General features: G+C 47.9%; 1 protein-coding gene across 1 annotated transcript in view; it reads right to left on the minus strand.

Moving 5' to 3' along the window:
- LOC124017626 (vacuolar protein sorting-associated protein 13B-like) overlaps positions 1–24,039 on the minus strand; it is a 269,473-nt gene that overhangs the window by 164,972 nt on the left and 80,462 nt on the right. Inside the window, 2 exon segments of the mRNA XM_046332879.1 lie at positions 2,116–2,374; positions 11,430–11,629. Coding sequence (XP_046188835.1) covers positions 2,116–2,374; positions 11,430–11,629 — 459 coding nt within the window.

A 24,039-nucleotide genomic window follows, 5' to 3' on the forward strand; every position in this document is an offset into this window, starting at 1 on the left:
CAATGGTGTCATCCCAGCAACCTACTCAAAGACACAAACAATCAAAGAGTCAAATTAACAAATCGGATCCTATTTGAACCCAGGTCTGAGCACCCCCCCAGCACCCCCCCAGCACCAGCTCCCTGGCCGTCGGTCACAACATGTTGCAGACAGACTCTCTACTGTTTTTACTGCTGGGAAGGAAGGCCTCATGTCTCCATTAAGAGGAAAGAGCCGTATTAAATGCATCAAAGACCAGAGGAACGACGCAACAAACAAGGAGAGGCTGACTGACCACGGCTGACAGGGCAGATAGCTGATAGGGCGAGGAGAGGGTTTGATCTCTCTCCACCGTGTGTGAGAGTCCGGGAGGAAGACAGCGTGCCCAGGGAGGAGAACTAACTGTGTTTTACTGGAAACAGACGTAATGTCTTCCTCTCTGAGACCACTGTCTGATCCCCTATTTGTTCTATTCCACATGCAGAAGCCCTGATCCCCTATTTGTTCTATTCCACGTGCAGAAGCCCTGCTTCCCTATTTGTTCTATTCCACGTGCAGAAGCCCTGCTTCCCTATTTGTTCTATTCCACGTGCAGAAGCCCTGCTTCCCTATTTGTTCTATTCCACGTGCAGAAGCCCTGCTTCCCTATTTGTTCTATTCCACGTGCAGAAGCCCTGCTTCCCTATTTGTTCTATTCCACGTGCAGAAGCCCTGCTTCCCTATTTGTTCTATTCCACGTGCAGAAGCCCTGATCCCCTATTTGTTCAAGCGGGGCTGAAGCGTATTTGGGAACTCGTTCTATTCCACCACCACCTTATATAATTATAAAGGTCTTTCACACCAACGTCTCCATATTCTGTTATTACCTGAGTCCTGTATCTAATAGATAGTAACAGTGTGTTATTACCTGAGTCCTGTATCTAATAGATAGTAACAGTGTGTTATTACCTGAGTCCTGTATCTAATAGATAGTAACAGTGTGTTATTACCTGAGTCCTGTATCTAATAGATAGTAACATTGTGTTATTACCTGAGTCCTGTATCTAATAGATAGTAACAGTGTGTTATTACCTGAGTCCTGTATCTAATAGATAGTAACAGTGTGTTATTACCTGAGTCCTGTATCTAATAGATAGTAACAGTGTGTTATTACCTGAGTCCTGTATCTAATAGATAGTAACAGTGTGTTATTACCTGTATCTAATAGATAGTAACAGTGTGTTATTACCTGAGTCCTGTATCTAATAGATAGTAACAGTGTGTTATTACCTGAGTCCTGTATCTAATAGATAGTAACATTGTGTTATTACCTGAGTCCTGTATCTAATAGATAGTAACAGTGTGTTATTACCTGAGTCCTGTATCTAATAGATAGTAACAGTGTGTTATTACCTGAGTCCTGTATCTAATAGATAGTAACAGTGTGTTATTACCTGTATCTAATAGATAGTAACAGTGTGTTATTACCTGAGTCCTGTATCTAATAGATAGTAACATTGTGTTATTACCTGAGTCCTGTATCTAATAGATAGTAACAGTGTGTTATTACCTGAGTCCTGTATCTAATAGATAGTAACAGTGTGTTATTACCTGTATCTAATAGATAGTAAGTGTGTTATTACCTGAGTCCTGTATCTAATAGATAGTAACAGTTTGTTATTACCTGTATCTAATAGATAGTAACAGTGTGTTATTACCTGAGTCCTGTATCTAATAGATAGTAACAGTGTGTTATTACCTGAGTCCTGTATCTAATAGATAGTAACAGTGTGTTATTACCTGAGTCCTGTATCTAATAGATAGTAACAGTGTGTTATTATCTGTATCTAATAGATAGTAACAGTGTGTTATTACCTGTATCTAATAGATAGTAACAGTGTGTTATTACCTGAGTCCTGTATCTAATAGATAGTAACATTGTGTTATTACCTGAGTCCTGTATCTAATAGATAGTAACAGTGTGTTATTACCTGAGTCCTGTATCTAATAGATAGTAACAGTGTGTTATTACCTGAGTCCTGTATCTAATAGATAGTAACAGTGTGTTATTACCTGAGTCCTGTATCTAATAGATAGTAACAGTGTGTTATTACCTGAGTAACAGGTGGATAGGTAGTAGTGAGGTATGATGGGTACCTGAGTTCTGTATGTACTGGAACAGCCCAGTGCGGAGGTCATCAGAGCTGTGTTCTGTCCTGGGGGAGGGGGATTCAGGGGAGGGGGGTGACTGGGTGGCAAAGGGGGGCTTTTCCTCTTCAGCCCCAGTCCCAGACCCAGTCCCAGCCCCAGCCCCAGACCCAGTCCCAGACCCAGATCCCTGGTTCCTCTGGAGGTAGGCCTGCAGGTGTTCATACACCAGCCGCAGACAGTTTACATGCTCCTGGCCCCAGAACACCTAAACACACACAAGGAGAATATTACATGACAGGGTACTACTATAGAGGGTAGGATGGGGTTAAGGATGGGTTTGGGGGTTAAGGATGGGGTTAAGGATGGGGTTAAGGATGGGGTTGGGGGTTAAGGATGGGGTTAAGGATGGGTTTGGGGGTTAAGGATGGGGTTAAGGATGGGTTTGGGGTTAAGGATGGGGTTAAGGATGGGGTTGGGGGGTTAAGGATGGGGTTAAGGATGGGGTTGGGGGTTAAGGATGGGGTTAAGGATGGGGTTGGGGGTTAAGGATGGGGTTAAGGATGGGGTTGGGGGTTAAGGATGGGGTTGGGGTTAAGGATGGGGTTAAGGATGGGGTTGGGGTTAAGGATGGGGTTGGGGGTTAAGGATGGGGTTAAGGATGGGGTTTGGGGGTTAAGGATGGGGTTGGGGGTTACGGATGGGTTTGGGGTTAAGGATGGGGTTGGGGAATAAGGATGGGGTTGGGGTTAAGGATGGGGTTGGGGGTTAAGGATGGGGTTAAGGATGGGGTTGGGGGTTAAGGATGGGTTTGGGGGTTAAGGATGGGGTTAAGGATGGGGTTGGGGGTTAAGGATGGGGTTAATGGATGGGGTTGGGGGTTACGGATGGGTTTGGGGGTTAAGGATGGGGTTGGGGAATAAGGATGGGGTTGGGGGTTAAGGATGGGGTTGGGGGTTTGGGGGTTAAGGATGGGGTTAAGGATGGGGTTGGGGGTTAAGGATGGGTTTGGGGGTTAATGGATTTGGGGTTAAGGATGGGGTTGGGGGGTTAAGGATGGGGTTGGGATTAAGGATGGGGTTGGGGGTTAAGGATGGGGTTAAGGATGGGGTTGGGGGTTAAGGATGGGGTTGGGGGTTACGGATGGGTTTGGGGGTTAAGGATGGGGTTGGGGAATAAGGATGGGGTTGGGGGTTAAGGATGGGGTTGGGGGGATTAAGGATGGGGTTGGGTTTTAAGGATGGGGTTGGGGGTTAAGGATGGGGGGGTTGGATGGGGTTAAGGATGGGGTTGGGGGTTAAGGTTGGAGTTAATGGAAGGGGTTGGGGGTTAAGGATGGGTTTGGGAGTTAATTATGGGGATGGGGTTAAGAATGGGGTTGGAGGTTAAAGATGGGGTTGGGGAATAAGGATGGGGTTGGGGGGTTAAGGATGGGGTTGGGGTTTATGGGGTTGAGGGTTAATGATGGGATTGGGGATTAAGGATGGGGTTGGGGGTTAAGGATGGGGTTGGGGGTTAAGGATGGGGTTGGGGGTTAAGGATGGGGTTGGGGAATAAGGATGGGGTTGGGGGTTAAGGATGGGGTTGGGGGTTAAGGATGGGGTTAAGGATGGGGTTGGGGGTTAAGGATGGGGTTGGGGGTTAAGGATGGTTGGGGGTTAAGGATGGGGTTGGGGGTTAAGGATGGGGTTGGGGGTTAAGGATGGGGTTGGGGGTTACGGATGGGTTTGGGGTTAAGGATGGGGTTGGGGGTTAAGGATGGGGTTGGGGTAAAGATTGGGGTTGGGGGTTAAGGATGGGGTTGGGGGATAAGAATGAGGTTGGGGGATAAGGATGAGGTTAGGGGTTAAGGATGGGGTTGGGGCTAAGGTGCTAGGGGTTAAGAATGGGGTTAAGGATGGGTTTGGGGGTTAAGGATGGGGTTGGGGTTAAGGATGGGTTTGGGGGTTAAGGATGGGGTTGGGGGTTAAGGATGGTTGGGGGTTAAGAATGGGGTTAAGGATGGGGTTAAAAAAGGGGTTGGGGGTTAAGGATGGGGTTGGGGGTTAAGGAGAGGGTTGGGTTGGGGGTTAAGGATGGGGTTAAAGAAGGGGTTGGGGGTTAAGGATGGGGTTGGGGATTGGGTTGGGGGTTAAGGAGAGGGTTGGGTTGGGGGTTAAGGATGGGGTTAAGGATGGGGTTAAAGAAGGGGTTGGGGGTTAAGGATGGGGTTACGGATGGGGTTGGGGGTTAAGGATGGGTTTGGGGTTTAAGGATGGGGTTGGGGCTAAGGGTTAAGGATGGGGTTGGGGCTGGGGGTTAAGGATGGGGTTAAAGAAGGGGTTGGGGGTTAAGGATGGGGTTGGGGATTGGGTTGGGGGTTAAGGAGAGGGTCGAGTTCGGGAAGGGGTTGGGGGTTGGGGATGGGCTGGGGATTGGGGTTGAGATTGGGGGTTAAGTATGGGGCGGGGGGTTGGGCTGGGGCTTGGACAGGAAGGCAGGAATCTCTGAGTCAAAAAAACAGTTGAGACACAGAACCAGACTGGGCTCTACTCTGCTGTGGAGGAGGGTGACTAAACGTAAAAACAGGAACATGTGGGTATTTCTCAAGTTTGGAGCTGGAACGGAAGGAATTTGGGTGGTTTTTGTACAAGACTTCATTAAAACACCACAAACACTCTGTATTTGCAGAAGGAAATGTATGATTATGTATTAGGTGTTGAGTTGTTGGGGTGAGGGTTAAGGATGGGGTTGGGGTTGAGGATGGGGTTGGGGGTTGAGGATGGGGTTGGGGGTGAGAGTTAAGGATGGGTTTGGGGTGAGGGTTAAGGATGGGGTTGAGGATGGGGGTTAAGGATGGGTTTGGGGATTAAGGATGGGGTTGGGGGTTGAGGATGGGGTTGGGGGTTAAGGATGGGGCTGGGGCTGGGAATAAGGATGGGGTTGGGGTTGAGGATGAGGTTGGGGGTTAAAGATGGGGTTGTGGGTTGAGGATGGGGTTGTGGGTTAAGGATTGGGTTGGGGATTAAGGATGGGGCTGGGGGTTAAGGATGGGGTTGGGAGTTAAGGATGGGGTTGGGGGTTAAGGATGGGTTTGGGGGTTAAGGATGGGGTTTGGGGTTAAGGATGGGGTTGGGTTAAGGATGGGGTTGGGGGTTAAGGACGGGGTTGGGGGTTAAGGGACGGGGTTGGGGGATTAAGGATGTGGTTGGGGATTAAGGACGGGGTTGGGGGTTAAGGACGGGGTTGGGGGTTAAGGACGGGGTTTGGGGATTAAGGATGGGGTTGGGGGTTAAGGATGGGGTTGGGGTTAGGGATGGGGTTGGGGGTTGAGGATGGGGTTGGGGGTTAAGGATGAGGCTGGGGGTTAAGGATGGGGTTGGGGTTAAGGATGGGGTTTGGGGTTAAGGATGGGGTTTGGGGTTAAGGATGGGGTTGGGGGTTGAGGATGGGGTTGGGGGTTGAGGATGGGGTTGGGGCTGAGGATGAGGTTGGGGGTTAAGGATGGGGTTGGGGCTGAGGATGGGGAGTTAAGGATGGGGTTGGGGGTTAGGGATGGGGTTGGGGGTTAGGGATGGGGTTGAGGATGGGGTTGGGGGTTAAGGATGGGGTTGGCGGTTAAGGATGGGGCTGGGGGTTAAGGATGGGGTTGGGGGTTAAGGATGGGGTTGGGGGTTAAGGACGGGGTTGGGGGATTAAGGATGGGGTTGGGGATTAAGGACGGGGTTGGGGGTTAAGGACGGGGTTGGGGGTTAAGGATGGGGTTTGGGGATTAAGGATGGGGTTGGGGGTTAAGGATGGGGTTGGGGGTTAGGGATGGGGTTGGGGGTTGAGGGGTTAAGGATGGGGTTGGGGGTTGAGGATGGGGTTGGGGATTAAGGATGGGGTTGGGGCTGAGGATGAGGTTGGGGGTTAAGGATGGGGTTGGGGCTGAGGATGGGGGTTAAGGATGGGGTTGGGGGTTAGGGATGGGGTTGGGGGTTAAGGATGGGGTTGGGGGTTAGGGATGGGGTTGGGGGTTAAGGATGGGGTTGGCGGTTAAGGATGGGGTTGGCGGTTAAGGATGGGGCTGGGGGTTAAGGATGGGGTTGGCGGTTAAGGATGGGGTTGGGGGTTAAGGATGGGGTTGGGGGTTAAGGATGGGGTTGGGGGTTAAGGATGGGGTTGGGTGTTAAGGATGGGGTTGGGGATTAAGGATGGGGTTGGGGCTGAGGGGTAAGGATAGGGCTGGGAGTTAAGGATAGGGTTGGGGGTTAAGGATGGGGTTGGGGGTTAAGGATGGGTTTGGAGATTAAGGATGGGGTTGGGGCTGAGGGTTAAGGATGGAGTTAAGGATGGGGTTAGGGGTTAAGGATGGGGTTAGGGGTTAAGGAGAGGGTAGAGTTCGGGATGGGGTTGGGGGTTAAGGATGGGGTTAGGGGTTAAGGAGAGGGTAGAGTTCGGGATGGGGTTGGGGGTTAAGGAGAGGGTAGAGTTCGGGAAGGGGTTGGGGGTGAGGGTTAAGGATGGGGTTGGGGATGGGGTTGAGAGTTTGGGATGGGGTTGGGGGTTAATGATGGGGTTGGGGATGGGCTGGGGGTTGGGGTTGAGATTGGGGGTTAAGGATGGGGCGGGGGGTTGTGTTGGGAATGGGGTTTGGACAGGAAGGCAGGAATCTCTGAGTCAAAAAAATAGTTGAGACACAAAACCAGACTGGGCTCTACTCTGCTGTGGAGGAGGGTGACTAAATGTAAAAACAGGAAAAGTTTGGAGCTGGAACGGAAGGAATTTGGGTGGTTTTTGTACAAGACTTCATTAAAACACCACAAACACTCTGTATTTGCAGAAGGAAGTGTATGATTATGTATTAGGTGTTGAGTTGTGACTGACCTTTCTGTTAATGGCTCGCAATAAGTGCATTAGACAAAACGTCAGGAAGTTTCCCCCTGTTGTAATGTGGAAAACTTACAGCAGTACACAAACAGTAGAAGTACCAGTCTGTACCCTAACAGAGAAGTACCAGTCGATCCCCAACAGTAGAAGTACCAGTCGATCCTAACAGTAGAAGTACCAGTCTGCACCCTAACAGAGAAGTACCAGTCGATCCCTAACAGTAGAAGTACCAGTCTGATCCCTAACAGTAGAAGTACCAGTCTGTACCCTAACAGTAGAAGTACCAGTCTGTACCCTAACAGTAGAAGTACCAGTCTTCACCCTAACAGTAGAAGTACAAGTCTGTACCCTAACAGTAGAAGTACCAGTCGATCCCTAACAGTAGAAGTACCAGTCTGTACCCTAACAGTAGAAGTACCAGTCGATCCCTAACAGTAGAAGTACCAGTCTTCGCCCTAACAGTAGAAGTACCAGTCTTCACCCTAACAGTAGAAGTACCAGTCTTCACCCTAACAGTAGAAGTACCAGTCTTCACCCTAACAGTAGAAGTACCAGTCTTCACCCTAACAGTAGAAGTACCAGTCTTCCCTAACAGTAGAAGTACCAGTCGATCCCTAACAGTAGAAGTACCAGTCGATCCCTAACAGTAGAAGTACCAGTCGATCCCTAACAGTAGAAGTACCAGTCTTCACCCTAACAGTAGATTACCAGTCTGTACCCTAACAGTAGAAGTACCAGTCGATCCCTAACAGTAGAAGTACCAGTCGATACCTAACAGTAGAAGTACCAGTCTTCACCCTAATAGTAGAAGTACCAGTCTTCACCCTTACAGTAGAAGTACCAGTCTGTACCCTAACAGTAGAAGTACCAGTCTGTACCCTAACAGTAGAAGTACCAGTCGATCCCTAACAGTAGAAGTACCAGTCTGTACCCTAACAGTAGAAGTACCGGTCTTCACCCCAACAGTAGAAGTACCAGTCGATCCCTAACAGTAGAAGTACCAGTCGATCCCTAACAGTAGAAGTACCAGTCGATCCTTAACAGTAGAAGTACCAGTCTGTACCCTAACAGTAGAAGTACCAGTCGATCCTAACAGTAGAAGTACCAGTCGATCCCTAACAGTAGAAGTACCAGTCTGTACCCTAACAGTAGAAGTACCAGTCTTCACCCTAACAGTAGAAGTACCAGTCTGTACCCTAACAGTAGAAGTACCAGTCTTCACCCTAACAGTAGAAGTACCAGTCTTCACCCTAACAGTAGAAGTACCAGTCGATCCCTAACAGTAGAAGTACCAGTCGATCCCTAACAGTAGAAGTACCAGTCGATCCCTAACAGTAGAAGTACCAGTCTTCACCCTAACAGTAGAAGTACCAGTCTGTACCCTAACAGTAGAAGTACCAGTCGATCCCTAACAGTAGAAGTACCAGTCGATACCTAACAGTAGAAGTACCAGTCTTCACCCTAATAGTAGAAGTACCAGTCTTCACCCTAACAGTAGAAGTACCAGTCTGTACCCTAACAGTAGAAGTACCAGTCTGTACCCTAACAGTAGAAGTACCAGTCGATCCCTAACAGTAGAAGTACCAGTCTGTACCCTAACAGTAGAAGTACCAGTCTTCACCCCAACAGTAGAAGTACCAGTCGATCCCTAACAGTAGAAGTACCAGTCGATCCCTAACAGTAGAAGTACCAGTCGATCCCTAACAGTAGAAGTACCAGTCGATCCCTAACAGTAGAAGTACCAGTCGATCCTTAACAGTAGAAGTACCAGTCTGTACCCTAACAGTAGAAGTACCAGTCGATCCTAACAGTAGAAGTACCAGTCGATCCCTAACAGTAGAAGTACCAGTCTGTACCCTAACAGTAGAAGTACCAGTCTGTACCCTAACAGTAGAAGTACCAGTCAGTACCCTAACAGTAGAAGTACCAGTCGATCCCTAACAGTAGAAGTACCAGTCTGTACCCTAACAGTAGAAGTACCAGTCTTCACCCTAACAGTAGATTACCAGTCTGTACCCTAACAGTAGAAGTACCAGTCGATCCCTAACAGTAGACGTACCAGTCTGTACCCTAACAGTAGAAGTACCAGTCTGTACCCTAACAGTAGACGTACCAGTCTGTACCCTAACAGTAGACGTACCAGTCGATCCCTAACAGTCATGAAAGTGATAAATAACCAGTAGATGTCATTAGTAGAGGTCATTAGAGTGATGAATGACCAGTAGAGGTCATTAGGGTGAGGTCATTAGAGTGATGAATAACCAGTAGAGGTCATTAGGGTGAGGTCATTAGGGTGAGGTCATTAGGGTGAGGTCATTAGGGTGAGGTCATTAGGGTGAGGTCATTAGAGTGATGAATAACCAGTAGAGGTCATTAGGGTGAGGTCATTAGGGTGAGGTCATTAGGGTGAGGTCATTAGGGTGAGGTCATTAGGGTGATGAATAATCAGTAGAGGTCATTAGAGTGATGAATAACCAGTAGAGGTCATTAGGGTGAGGTCATTAGGGTGAGGTCATTAGGGTGACGAATAACCAATAGAGGTCATTAGTAGAGGTCATTAGGATGAGGTCATTAGGGTGATGAATAACCAGGAGAGGTCATTAGGATGAGGTCATTAGGATGAGGTCATTAGGGTGATGAATAACCAGTAGAGGTCATTAGGGTGAGGTCATTAGGGTGATGAATAACCAATAGAGGGCATTAGTAGATGTCATTAGGGTGAGATCATTAGGGTGATGAATGACCAGTAGAGGTCATTAGTAGAGGTCATTAGGGTGAGATCATTAGGGTGATGAATGACCAGTAGAGGTCATTAGTAGAGGTCATTAGGATGAGGTCATTAGGGTGATGAATAACCAGTAGAGGTCATTAGTAGAGGTCATTAGGATGAGGTCATTAGGGTGATGAATAACCAGTAGAGGTCATTAGGGTGAGGTCATTAGGGTGATGAATAACCAATAGAGGTCATTAGGGTGATGAATGACCAGTAGAGGTCATTAGGGTGATGAATGACCAGTAGAGGTCCTTAGGGTGAGGTCATTAGGGTGATGAATAACCAGTAGAGGTCATTAGGGTGATGAATGACCAGTAGAGGTCATTAGGGTGAGGTCATTAGGGTGATGAATAATCAGTAGAGGTCATTAGTAGAGGTCATTAGGATGAGGTCATTAGGGTGATGAATAACCAGTAGAGGTCATTAGGGTGATGAATAACCAGTAGATGTCATTATGGTGATGAATAACCAGTAGAGGTCATTAGTAGAGGTCATTAGGGTGAGGTCATTGGGGTGAGGTCATTAGGGTGAGGTCATTAGAGTGATGAATAACCAGTAGAGGTCATTAGGGTGAGGTCATTAGGGTGAGGTCATTAGGGTGAGGTCATTGGGGTGAGGTCATTAGGGTGAGGTCATTAGGGTGAGGTCATTGGGGTGAGGTCATTAGGGTGAGGTCATTAGGGTGAGGTCATTAGGGTGATGAATAACCAGTAGAGGTCATTAGGGTGAGGTCATTAGGGTGATGAATAACCAATAGAGGGCATTAGTAGATGTCATTAGGGTGAGATCATTAGGGTGATGAATGACCAGTAGAGGTCATTAGTAGAGGTCATTAGGATGAGGTCATTAGGGTGATGAATAACCAGTAGAGGTCATTAGTAGAGGTCATTAGGATGAGGTCATTAGGGTGATGAATAACCAGTAGAGATCATTAGGGTGAGGTCATTAGGGTGATGAATAACCAATAGAGGTCATTAGGGTGATGAATGACCAGTAGAGGTCATTAGGGTGATGAATGACCAGTAGAGGTCCTTAGGGTGAGGTCATTAGGGTGATGAATAACCAGTAGAGGTCATTAGGGTGATGAATGACCAGTAGAGGTCATTAGGGTGAGGTCATTGGGGTGAGGTCATTGGGGTGAGGTCATTAGGGTGAGGTCATTAGGGTGAGGTCATTAGGGTGATGAATAACCAGTAGAGGTCATTAGGGTGAGGTCATTAGGGTGAGGTCATTAGGGTGATGAATAACCAGTAGAGGTCATTAGTAGAGGTCATTAGGGTGATGAATAACCAGTAGAGGTCATTAGGGTGAGGTCATTAGGGTGAGGTCATTAGGGTGAGGTCATTAGGGTGATGAATAACCAGTAGAGATCATTAGGGTGAGGTCATTAGGGTGAGGTCATTAGGGTGAGGTCATTAGGGTGAGGTCATTAGGGTGATGAATAACCAGTAGAGGTCATTAGGGTGAGGTCATTAGGGTGATGAATAACCAGTAGAGGTCATTAGGGTGAAAGGTGGACTAACTCTGTGTTACTGAATTAGGGTGGGAATGGCACACAGGGTTGTAAATAAACTGATACATTTCTCTAAATTCTGTTAGTTTCCCAGAAAACCTGGTTGGAAGAATTCCCGGAATCAGGAAGGAATGAGGAGGAAATCAGGGAGCCTCCAACCAGAGGATTGTGGGTGTTCCCTCTCACCTGCAGTAGGCCTCCCTTCAGGTCCAGCAGTAGTTTAGGGGTCCCAGTCTCAGGTTCAGAACTGCTGTGCCTACACCACCTGGCCTCTAGGGCGGCGCTACAGGAGAAAGGCCCCAGCAGCAGACGGCTCCGATCCTTCAGACCCGTCCTTAACAGGATATCCTGCAGCTCCAACAGCACTGAGACTGACTGGACCGGGTCTACAAGGAGCACAGAGAGACATACAGTAGTAAAGGGTTTGTGTAATGTAGAGCTGGCAGCTTGTAGCTTTAAACACCTCTAAAAAAACAGATCAACTTCAGAGAGACATACAGTAGTAAAGGGTTTGTGTAATGTAGAGCTGGCAGCTTGTAGCTTTAATAAACACCTCTAAAAAAACAGATCAACTTCAGAGAGACATACAGTAGTAAAGGGTTTGTGTAACGTAGAGCTGGCAGCTTGTAGCTTTAATAAACACCTCTAAAAAAAACAGATCAACTTCAGAGAGACATACAGTAGTAAAGGGTTTGTGTAACGTAGAGCTGGCAGCTTGTAGCTTTAATAAACACCTCTAAAAAAAACAGATCAACTTCAGAGAGACATACAGTAGTAAAGGGTTTGTGTAACGTAGAGCTGGCAGCTTGTAGCTTTAATAAACACCTCTAAAAAACAGATCAACTTCAGAGAGACATACAGTAGTAAAGGGTTTGTGTAACGTAGAGCTGGCAGCTTGTAGCTTTAATAAACACCTCTAAAAAACAGATCAACTTCAGAGAGACATACAGTAGTAAAGGGTTTGTGTAACGTAGAGCTGGCAGCTTGTAGCTTTAAACACCTCTAAAAAAACAGATCAACTTCAGAGAGACATACAGTAGTAAAGGGTTTGTGTAACGTAGAGCTGGCAGCTTGTAGCTTTAATAAACACCTCTAAAAAAACAGATCAACTTCAGAGAGACATACAGTAGTAAAGGGTTTGTGTAACGTAGAGCTGGCAGCTTGTAGCTTTAATAAACACCTCTAAAAAAAACAGATCAACTTCAGAGAGACATACAGTAGTAAAGGGTTTGTGTAACGTAGAGCTGGCAGCTTGTAGCTTTAATAAACACCTCTAAAAAAACAGATCAACTTCAGAGAGACATACAGTAGTAAAGGGTTTGTGTAACGTAGAGCTGGCAGCTTGTAGCTTTAATAAACACCTCTAAAAAACAGATCAACTTCAGAGAGACATACAGTAGTAAAGGGTTTGTGTAACGTAGAGCTGGCAGCTTGTAGCTTTAATAAACACCTCTAAAAAAACAGATCAACTTCAGAGAGACATACAGTAGTAAAGGGTTTGTGTAACGTAGAGCTGGCAGCTTGTAGCTTTAAACACCTCTAAAAAAACTGATCAACTTCAGAGAGACATACAGTAGTAAAGGGTTTGTGTAACGTAGAGCTGGCAGCTTGTAGCTTTAAACACGTCTAAAAAAACAGATCAACTTCAGAGAGACATACAGTAGTAAAGGGTTTGTGTAACGTAGAGCTGGCAGCTTGTAGCTTTAATAAACACCTCTAAAAAAACAGATCAACTTCAGAGAGACATACAGTAGTAAAGGGTTTGTGTAACGTAGAGCTGGCAGCTTGTAGCTTTAATAAACACCTCTAAAAAAACAGATCAACTTCAGAGAGACATACAGTAGTAAAGGGTTTGTGTAACGTAGAGCTGGCAGCTTGTAGCTTTAAACACGTCTAAAAAAACAGATCAACTTCAGAGAGACATACAGTAGTAAAGGGTTTGTGTAACGTAGAGCTGGCAGCTTGTAGCTTTAAACACCTCTAAAAAAAACAGATCAACTTCAGAGAGACATACAGTAGTAAAGGGTTTGTGTAACGTAGAGCTGGCACCTTGTAGCTTTAATAAACACCTCTAAAAAAAACAGATCAACTTCAGAGAGACATACAGTAGTAAAGGGTTTGTGTAACGTAGAGCTGGCAGCTTGTAGCTTTAATAAACACCTCTAAAAAAACAGATCAACTTCAGAGAGACATACAGTAGTAAAGGGTTTGTGTAACGTAGAGCTGGCAGCTTGTAGCTTTAATAAACACCTCTAAAAAAAAAAGATCAACTTCAGAGAGACATACAGTAGTAAAGGGTTTGTGTAACGTAGAGCTGGCAGCTTGTAGCTTTAATAAACACCTCTAAAAAAAACAGATCAACTTCAGAGAGACATACAGTAGTAAAGGGTTTGTGTAACGTAGAGCTGGCAGCTTGTAGCTTTAAACACCTCAAAAAAAACAGATCAACCTCAGAGAGACATACAGTAGTAAAGGGTTTGTGTAACGTAGAGCTGGCAGCTTGTAGCTTTAATAAACACCTCTAAAAAAAACAGATCAACTTCAGAGAGACATACAGTAGGAAAGGGTTTGTGTAACGTAGAGCTGGCAGCTTGTAGCTTTAATAAACACCTCTAAAAAAACAGATCAACTTCAGAGAGACATACAGTAGTAAAGGGTTTGTGTAACGTAGAGCTGGCAGCTTGTAGCTTTAATAAACACCTCTAAAAAAACAGATCAACTTCAGAGAGACATACAGTAGGAAAGGGTTTGTGTAACGTAGAGCTGGCAGCTTGTAGCTTTAATAAACACCTCTAAAAAAACAGATCAACTTCAGAGAGACATACAGTAGTAAAGGGTTTGTGTAACGTAGAGCTGGCAGCTTGTAGCTTTAATAAACACCTCTAAAAAAACAGATCAACTTCAGAGAGACATACAGTAGTAAAGGGTTTGTGTAACGTAGAGCTGGCAGCTTGTAGCTTTAATAAACACCTCTAAAAAAAACAGATCAACTTCAGAGAGACATACAGTAGTAAATGACAGACACTTGGTCAGACAAACAGATGAGCTAGCCGTTGGTTCCTACAGTGAGACGTGTGAACCCGGACAGACACTTGGTCAGACAAACAGATGAGCTAGCCGTTGGTTCCTACAGTGAGACGTGTGAACCCGGACAGACACTTGGTCAGACAAACACAGGACAGTTCCGGCTCAGTCCATCTCCTTCCAGTCGTGACAGAGGGATTGACCTCGGCTACGACCTTGGTTAGGATCCAAGCTCGACGAACTCATAAATCTCCATAAACCTTGGTCTCCGCCAATCTCTGACTATGGACGTGCGTCTCTGGTCTGGTCTGGTCTGGTCTGGTCTGTCAGTCAACAGAATACTTGGATGCTGTACTGTGTATGAGTAATCTGTCCTGAGAATCAACTCTTGGCAAGGTAGCCTAGTGGTTAGAGCGTTGGACTAGTAACCGGAAGGTTGCAAGTTCAAACCCCGAGCTGAACAAGGTACAAATCTGTCGTTCTGCCCCTGAACAGGCAGTTAACCCACTGTTCCTAGGCCGTCATTGAAAATAAGAATTTGTTCTTAACTGATCTTGCCGGGATAAATAAAGGTTAAATAAAGATTAAAAAATAAATAATAATAATAATAATAATAAATGGGCCTTTAAACTGCTGCCTGCCGGGGAACCCAGAGAACCAACTCTTTAACGGGCCTTTAAACTGCTGCCTGCCGGGGAACCCAGAGAACCAACTCTTTAACGGGCCTTTAAACTGCTGCCTGCCGGGGAACCCAGAGAACCAACTCTTTAACGGGCCTTTAAACTGCTGCCTGCCGGGGAACCCAGAGAACCAACTCTTTAACGGCCTTTAAACTGCTGCCTGCCGGGGAACCCAGAGAACCAACTCTTTAACGGGCCTTTAAACTTCTGCCTGCCGGGGAACCCAGAGAACCAACTCTTTAACGGGCCTTTAAACTGCTGCCTGCCGGGGAACCCAGAGAACCAACTCTTTAACGGGCCTTTAAACTGCTGCCTGCCGGGGAACCCAGAGAACCAACTCTTTAACGGCCTTTAAACTGCTGCCTGCCGGGGAACCCAGAGAACCAACTCTTTAACGGGCCTTTAAACTTCTGCCTGCCGGGAACCCAGAGAACCAACTCTTTAACGGGCCTTTAAACTGCTGCCTGCCGGGGAACCCAGAGAACCAACTCTTTAACGGGCCTTTAAACTGCTGCCTGCCGGGAACCCAGAGAACCAACTCTTTAACGGCCTTTAAACTGCTGCCTGCCGGGGAACCCAGAGAACCAACTCTTTAACGGGCCTTTAAACTGCTGCCTGCCGGGGAACCCAGAGAACCAACTCTTTAACGGGCCTTTAAACTGCTGCCTGCCGGGGAACCCAGAGAACCAACTCTTTAACGGGCCTTTAAACTGCTGCCTGCCGGGGAACCCAGAGAACCAACTCTTTAACGGGCCTTTAAACTGCTGCCTGCCGGGGAACCCAGAGAACCAACTCTTTAACGGGCCTTTAAACTGCTGCCTGCCGGGGAACCCAGAGAACCAACTCTTTAACGGGCCTTTAAACTGCTGCCTGCCGGGGAACCCAGAGAACCAACTCTTTAACGGGCCTTTAAACTGCTGCCTGCCGGGGAACCCAGAGAACCAACTCTTTAACGGGCCTTTAAACTGCTGCCTGCCGGGGAACCCAGAGAACACGGAACTAACTGCTCTGTTGTTCCATCACTTGTTTTGCTCCCGCTGTTTACAATAACCAAAACCTCTGTCTTGTTTTCATTCTGTCTGCGCTGTGCTGACATGATCCAGGCAGGCCTCCTCTCTCTCAGAGCAGCACTAGGCTGGGGAACTCCCAGGCAGGCCTCCTCTCTCTCAGAGCAGCACTAGGCTGGGGAACTCCCAGGCAGGCCTCCTCTCTCTCAGAGCAGCACTAGGCTGGGGAACTCCCAGGCAGGCCTCATCTCTCTCAGAGCAGCACTAGGCTGGGGAACTCCCAGGTAGACCTCCTCTCTCTCAGAGCAGCACTAGGCTGGGGAACTCCCAGGCAGGCCTCATCTCTCTCAGAGCAGCACTAGGCTGGGGAACTCCCAGGCAGGCCTCCTCTCTCTCAGAGCAGCACTAGGCTGGGGAACTCCCAGGCAGGCCTCATCTCTCTCAGAGCAGCACTAGGCTGGGGAACTCCCAGGCAGGCCTCATCTCTCTCAGAGCAGCACTAGGCTGGGGAACTCCCAGGCAGGCCTCATCTCTCTCAGAGCAGCACTAGGCTGGGGAACTCCCAGGTAGACCTCCTCTCTCAGAGCAGCACTAGACTGGGGAACCCCCAGGTAGGCCTCCTCTCTCAGAGCAGCACAAGGCTGGGGAACTCCCAGGTAGACCTCCTCTCTCAGAGCAGCACTAGGCTGGGGAACCCCCAGGCAGGCCTCATCTCTCTCAGAGCAGCACTAGGCTGGGGAACCCCCAGGTAGACCTCGTCTCTCTCAGAGCAGCACTAGGCTGGGGAACCCCCAGGTAGACCTCGTCTCTCTCAGAGCAGCACTAGGCTGGGGAACTCCCAGGCAGGCCTCCTCTCTCAGAGCAGCACTAGACTGGGGAACCCCCAGGCAGGCCTCCTCTCTCAGAGCAGCACTAGGCTGGGGAACCCCCAGGTAGACCTCTCTCAGAGCAGCACTAGGCTGGGGAACCCCCAGGTAGGCCTCCTCTCTCAGAGCAGCACTAGGCTGGGGAACCCCCAGGTAGGCCTCCTCTCTCAGAGCAGCACTAGGCTGGGGAACCCCCAGGTAGGCCTCCTCTCTCAGAGCAGCACTAGGCTGGGGAACTCCCAGGTAGACCTCCTCTCTCAGAGCAGCACTGGGCTGGGGAACCCTCAGGTAGGCCTCCTCTCTCAGAGCAGCACTGGGCTGGGGAACTCCCAGGTAGACCTCCTCTCTCAGAGCAGCACTGGGCTGGGGAACCCCCAGGTAGGCCTCCTCTCTCAGAGCAGCACTAGGCTGGGGAACTCCCAGGTAGACCTCCTCTCTCAGAGCAGCACTAGGCTGGGGAACTCCCAGGTAGGCCTCCTCTCTCAGAGCAGCACTAGGCTGGGGAACTCCCAGGTAGGCCTCCTCTCTCAGAGCAGCACTAGGCTGGGGAACTCCCAGGTAGACCTCCTCTCTCAGAGCAGCACTAGGCTGGGGAACTCCCAGGTAGACCTCATCTCTCAGAGCAGCAGTGAACTGACTAACTGTGGCTATCATCATCCTATTAAAACAGAGAGAGCCTCATCCCAACTGGCCAGAAGACTCCTCTTCTACCATGGTGCATCAACTACAGCCCAGATGACCAGATCAGGGCGGAACAGAAAGCACCACGGCATGATGAGGTAAAACACAGCTGCAACCACAATGACAATATTAATATTCTCACTAATTAGGAAGTTTAAAGTCCTCTCCTCTCCTCCTCTCCTCTCCTCTCCTCTCCTCTCCTCTCCCCTCTCTCTGTGTGTGTGTGAGCTCAGCCTGTATTCTGCCACCCAGCCTATTATCATGTGGTCAGGGAGAGAGCAGAGGAGAACCACACTCATATTTATGGTCGACCGTTGGACGCCTGAGACGAACGGACAGCAAGTTACCATCCCATTCCCACACACACACACACACACACACACACACACACACACACACACACACACACACACACACACACACACACACACACACACACACACACACACACACACACACACACACACACACACACACACACACACACACACACACACACACACACACACACAGAGTCTGGTCTACTGCAGCTCTGTCGTCTTGACTACAGAGTCTGGATCTACTGCAGCTCTGTCGTCTTGACTACAGAGTCTGGTTTACCGCAGCTCTGTCGTCTTGACTACAGAGTCTGGATCTACTGCATCTCTGTCGTCTTGACTACAGAGTCTGGATCTACTGCATCTCTGTCGTCTTGACTAGAGTCTGGGTCTACTGCATCTCTGTCGTCTTGACTACAGAGTCTGGGTCTACTGCAGCTCTGTCGTCCTGACAACAGAGTCTGGTCTACTGCAGCTCTGTCGTCCTGACAACAGAGTCTGGTCTACTGCAGCTCTGTCGTCTTGACTACAGTCTGGTCTACTGCAGCTCTGTCGTCCTGACAACAGAGTCTGGGTCTACTGCAGCTCTGTCGTCCTGACTACAGAGTCCGGGTCTACTGCAGCTCTGTCGTCCTGACAACAGAGTCTGGTCTACTGCAGCTCTGTCGTCTTGACTACAGAGTCTGGTCTACTGCAGCTCTGTCGTCTTGACTACAGAGTCTGGTCTACTGCAGCTCTGTCGTCTTGACTACAGAGTCTGGTCTACTGCAGCTCTGTCGTCTTGACTACAGAGTCTGGTCTACTGCAGCTCTGTCGTCTTGACTACAGAGTCTGGTCTACTGCAGCTCTGTCGTCTTGACTTGGTCTACTGCAGCTCTGTCGTCTTGACTACAGAGTCTGGTCTACTGCAGCTCTGTCGTCTTGACTACAGAGTCTGGTCTACTGCAGCTCTGTCGTCTTGACTACAGAGTCTGGATCTACTGCATCTCTGTCATCCTGACAACAGAGTCTGGGTCTACTGCAGCTCTGTCGTCTTGACTACAGAGTCTGGTCTACTGCAGCTCTGTCGTCTTGACTACAGAGTCTGGTCTACTGCAGCTCTGTCGTCTTGACTACAGAGTCTGGTCTACTGCAGCTCTGTCGTCTTGACTACAGAGTCTGGTCTACTGCAGCTCTGTCGTCTTGACTACAGAGTCTGGTCTACTGCAGCTCTGTCGTCTTGACTACAGAGTCTGGTCTACTGCAGCTCTGTCGTCTTGACTACAGAGTCTGGTCTACTGCAGCTCTGTCGTCTTGACTACAGAGTCTGGTCTACTGCAGCTCTGTCGTCTTGACTACAGAGTCTGGTCTACTGCAGCTCTGTCGTCTTGACTACAGAGTCTGGTCTACTGCAGCTCTGTCGTCTTGACTACAGAGTCTGGTCTACTGCAGCTCTGTCGTCTTGACTACAGAGTCTGGATCTACTGCATCTCTGTCGTCTTGACTACAGAGTCTGGTCTACTGCAGCTCTGTCGTCTTGACTACAGAGTCTGGTCTACTGCAGCTCTGTCGTCTTGACTACAGAGTCTGGATCTACTGCAGCTCTGTCGTCTTGACTACAGAGTCTGGGTCTACTGCAGCTCTGTCGTCTTGACTACAGAGTCTGGATCTACTGCAGCTCTGTCGTCTTGACTACAGAGTCTGGGTCTACTGCAGCTCTGTCGTCTTGACTACAGAGTCTGGATCTACTGCAGCTCTGTCGTCTTGACTACAGAGTCTGGTCTACTGCAGCTCTGTCGTCTTGACTACAGAGTCTGGGTCTACTGCAGCTCTATCGTCTTGACTACACCTGTCATGTGTCCTTCTGTACAACACTTGTCCTGTGTCCTTCTGTACAACACTTGTCCTGTGTCCTTCTGTACAACACTTGTCCTGTGTCCTTCTGTATGGAGACACACAGGGCCAGTCAGTCCCATTATGTTAAAGCCATAGGTCTCTGGAGGGTACGGAGACACACAGGGCAGTCAGTCCCATTATGTTAAAGCCATAGGTCTCTGGAGGGTACGGAGACACACAGGGCAGTCAGTCCCATTATGTTACAGCCATTAGACTGAGACCATCAGGACAGTCAGTCCCATTATGTTAAAGCCATTAGACTGAGACCATCAGAGCCATCAGTCCCATTATGTTAAAGCCATTAGACTGAGACCATCAGGACAGTCAGTCCCATCATGTTACAGCCATTAGACTGAGACCATCAGGACAGTCAGTCCCATTATGTTACAGCCATTAGACTGAGACCATCAGGACAGTCAGTCCCATTATGTTACAGCCATTAGACTGAGACCATCAGAGCCATCAGTCCCATTATGTTACAGCCATTAGACTGAGACCATCAGAGCCATCAGTCCCATTATGTTACAGCCATTAGACTGAGACCATCAGGACAGTCAGTCCCATTATGTTACAGCCATTAGACTGAGACCATCAGGACAGTCAGTCCCATTATGTTACAGCCATTAGACTGAGACCATCAGAGCCATCAGTCCCATTATGTTACAGCCATTAGACTGAGACCATCAGAGCCATCAGTCCCATTATGTTACAGCCATTAGACTGAGACCATCAGAGCCATCAGTCCCATTATGTTACAGCCATTAGACTGAGACCATCAGGACAGTCAGTCCCATTATGTTACAGCCATTAGACTGAGACCATCAGAGCCATCAGTCCCATTATGTTACAGCCATTAGACTGAGACCATCAGAGCCATCAGTCCCATTATGTTACAGCCATTAGACTGAGACCATCAGAGCCATCAGTCCCATTATGTTACAGCCATTAGACTGAGACCATCAGGACAGTCAGTCCCATTATGTTACAGCCATTAGACTGAGACCATCAGGCCAGTCAGTCCCATTATGTTACAGCCATTAGACTGAGACCATCAGGACAGTCAGTCCCATTATGTTACAGCCATTAGACTGAGACCATCAGAGCCATCAGTCCCATTATGTTACAGCCATTAGACTGAGACCATCAGAGCCATCAGTCCCATTATGTTACAGCCATTAGACTGAGACCATCAGGACAGTCAGTCCCATTATGTTACAGCCATTAGACTGAGACCATCAGGACAGTCAGTCCCATTATGTTACAGCCATTAGACTGAGACCATCAGAGCCATCAGTCCCATTATGTTACAGCCATTAGACTGAGACCATCAGAGCCATCAGTCCCATTATGTTACAGCCATTAGACTGAGACCATCAGGACAGTCAGTCCCATTATGTTACAGCCATTAGACTGAGACCATCAGGACAGTCAGTCCCATTATGTTACAGCCATTAGACTGAGACCATCAGGACAGTCAGTCCCATTATGTTACAGCCATTAGACTGAGACCATCAGAGCCATCAGTCCCATTATGTTACAGCCATTAGACTGAGACCATCAGAGCCATCAGTCCCATTATGTTACAGCCATTAGACTGAGACCATCAGGACAGTCAGTCCCATTATGTTACAGCCATTAGACTGAGACCATCAGAGCCATCAGTCCCATTATGTTACAGCCATTAGACTGAGACCATCAGAGCCATCAGTCCCATTATGTTACAGCCATTAGACTGAGACCATCAGAGCCATCAGTCCCATTATGTTACAGCCATTAGACTGAGACCATCAGGACAGTCAGTCCCATTATGTTACAGCCATTAGACTGAGACCATCAGGACAGTCAGTCCCATTATGTTACAGCCATTAGACTGAGACCATCAGACAGTCAGTCCCATTATGTTACAGCCATTAGACTGAGACCATCAGGACAGTCAGTCCCATTATGTTACAGCCATTAGACTGAGACCATCAGGACAGTCAGTCCCATTATGTTACAGCCATTAGACTGAGACCATCAGAGCCATCAGTCCCATTATGTTACAGCCATTAGACTGAGACCATCAGAGCCATCAGTCCCATTATGTTACAGCCATTAGACTGAGACCATCAGGACAGTCAGTCCCATTATGTTACAGCCATTAGACTGAGACCATCAGGACAGTCAGTCCCATTATGTTACAGCCATTAGACTGAGACCATCAGAGCCATCAGTCCCATTATGTTACAGCCATTAGACTGAGACCATCAGAGCCATCAGTCCCATTATGTTACAGCCATTAGACTGAGACCATCAGGACAGTCAGTCCCATTATGTTACAGCCATTAGACTGAGACCATCAGAGCCATCAGTCCCATTATGTTACAGCCATTAGACTGAGACCATCAGAGCCATCAGTCCCATTATGTTACAGCCATTAGACTGAGACCATCAGGACAGTCAGTCCCATTATGTTACAGCCATTAGACTGAGACCATCAGGACAGTCAGTCCCATTATGTTACAGCCATTAGACTGAGACCATCAGAGCCATCAGTCCCATTATGTTACAGCCATTAGACTGAGACCATCAGAGCCATCAGTCCCATTATGTTACAGCCATTAGACTGAGACCATCAGAGCCATCAGTCCCATTATGTTACAGCCATTAGACTGAGACCATCAGGACAGTCAGTCCCATTATGTTACAGCCATTAGACTGAGACCATCAGAGCCATCAGTCCCATTATGTTACAGCCATTAGACTGAGACCATCAGAGCCATCAGTCCCATTATGTTACAGCCATTAGACTGAGACCATCAGAGCCATCAGTCCCATTATGTTACAGCCATTAGACTGAGACCATCAGGACAGTCAGTCCCATTATGTTACAGCCATTAGACTGAGACCATCAGGACAGTCAGTCCCATTATGTTACAGCCATTAGACTGAGACCATCAGAGCCATCAGTCCCATTATGTTACAGCCATTAGACTGAGACCATCAGAGCCATCAGTCCCATTATGTTACAGCCATTAGACTGAGACCATCAGGACAGTCAGTCCCATTATGTTACAGCCATTAGACTGAGACCATCAGGACAGTCAGTCCCATTATGTTACAGCCATTAGACTGAGACCATCAGGACAGTCAGTCCCATTATGTTACAACCATTAGACTGAGACCATCAGAGCCATCAGTCCCATTATGTTACAGCCATTAGACTGAGACCATCAGAGCCATCAGTCCCATTATGTTACAGCCATTAGACTGAGACCATCAGGACAGTCAGTCCCATTATGTTACAGCCATTAGACTGAGACCATCAGAGCCATCAGTCCCATTATGTTACAGCCATTAGACTGAGACCATCAGGACAGTCAGTCCCATTATGTTACAGCCATTAGACTGAGACCATCAGAGCCATCAGTCCCATTATGTTACAGCCATTAGACTGAGACCATCAGAGCCATCAGTCCCATTATGTTACAGCCATTAGACTGAGACCATCAGAGCCATCAGTCCCATTATGTTACAGCCATTAGACTGAGACCATCAGGACAGTCAGTCCCATTATGTTACAGCCATTAGACTGAGACCATCAGGACAGTCAGTCCCATTATGTTACAGCCATTAGACTGAGACCATCAGGACAGTCAGTCCCATTATGTTACAGCCATTAGACTGAGACCATCAGAGCCATCAGTCCCATTATGTTACAGCCATTAGACTGAGACCATCAGAGCCATCAGTCCCATTATGTTACAGCCATTAGACTGAGACCATCAGGACAGTCAGTCCCATTATGTTACAGCCATTAGACTGAGACCATCAGGACAGTCAGTCCCATTATGTTACAGCCATTAGACTGAGACCATCAGGACAGTCAGTCCCATTATGTTACAGCCATTAGACTGAGACCATCAGAGCCATCAGTCCCATTATGTTACAGCCATTAGACTGAGACCATCAGGACAGTCAGTCCCATTATGTTACAGCCATTAGACTGAGACCATCAGGGCCATCAGTCCCATTATGTTACAGCCATTAGACTGAGACCATCAGGACAGTCAGTCCCATTATGTTACAGCCATTAGACTGAGACCATCAGGACAGTCAGTCCCATTATGTTACAGCCATTAGACTGAGACCATCAGAGCCATCAGTCCCATTATGTTACAGCCATTAGACTGAGACCATCAGGACAGTCAGTCCCATTATGTTACAGCCATTAGACTGAGACCATCAGGACAGTCAGTCCCATTATGTTACAGCCATTAGACTGAGACCATCAGAGCCATCAGTCCCATTATGTTACAGCCATTAGACTGAGACCATCAGGACAGTCAGTCCCATTATGTTATAGC

Source organism: Oncorhynchus gorbuscha, unplaced genomic scaffold (genome assembly GCF_021184085.1).
Source record: "Oncorhynchus gorbuscha isolate QuinsamMale2020 ecotype Even-year unplaced genomic scaffold, OgorEven_v1.0 Un_scaffold_295, whole genome shotgun sequence".
In the NCBI taxonomy this organism is placed as follows: Eukaryota; Metazoa; Chordata; class Actinopteri; order Salmoniformes; family Salmonidae; genus Oncorhynchus; species Oncorhynchus gorbuscha.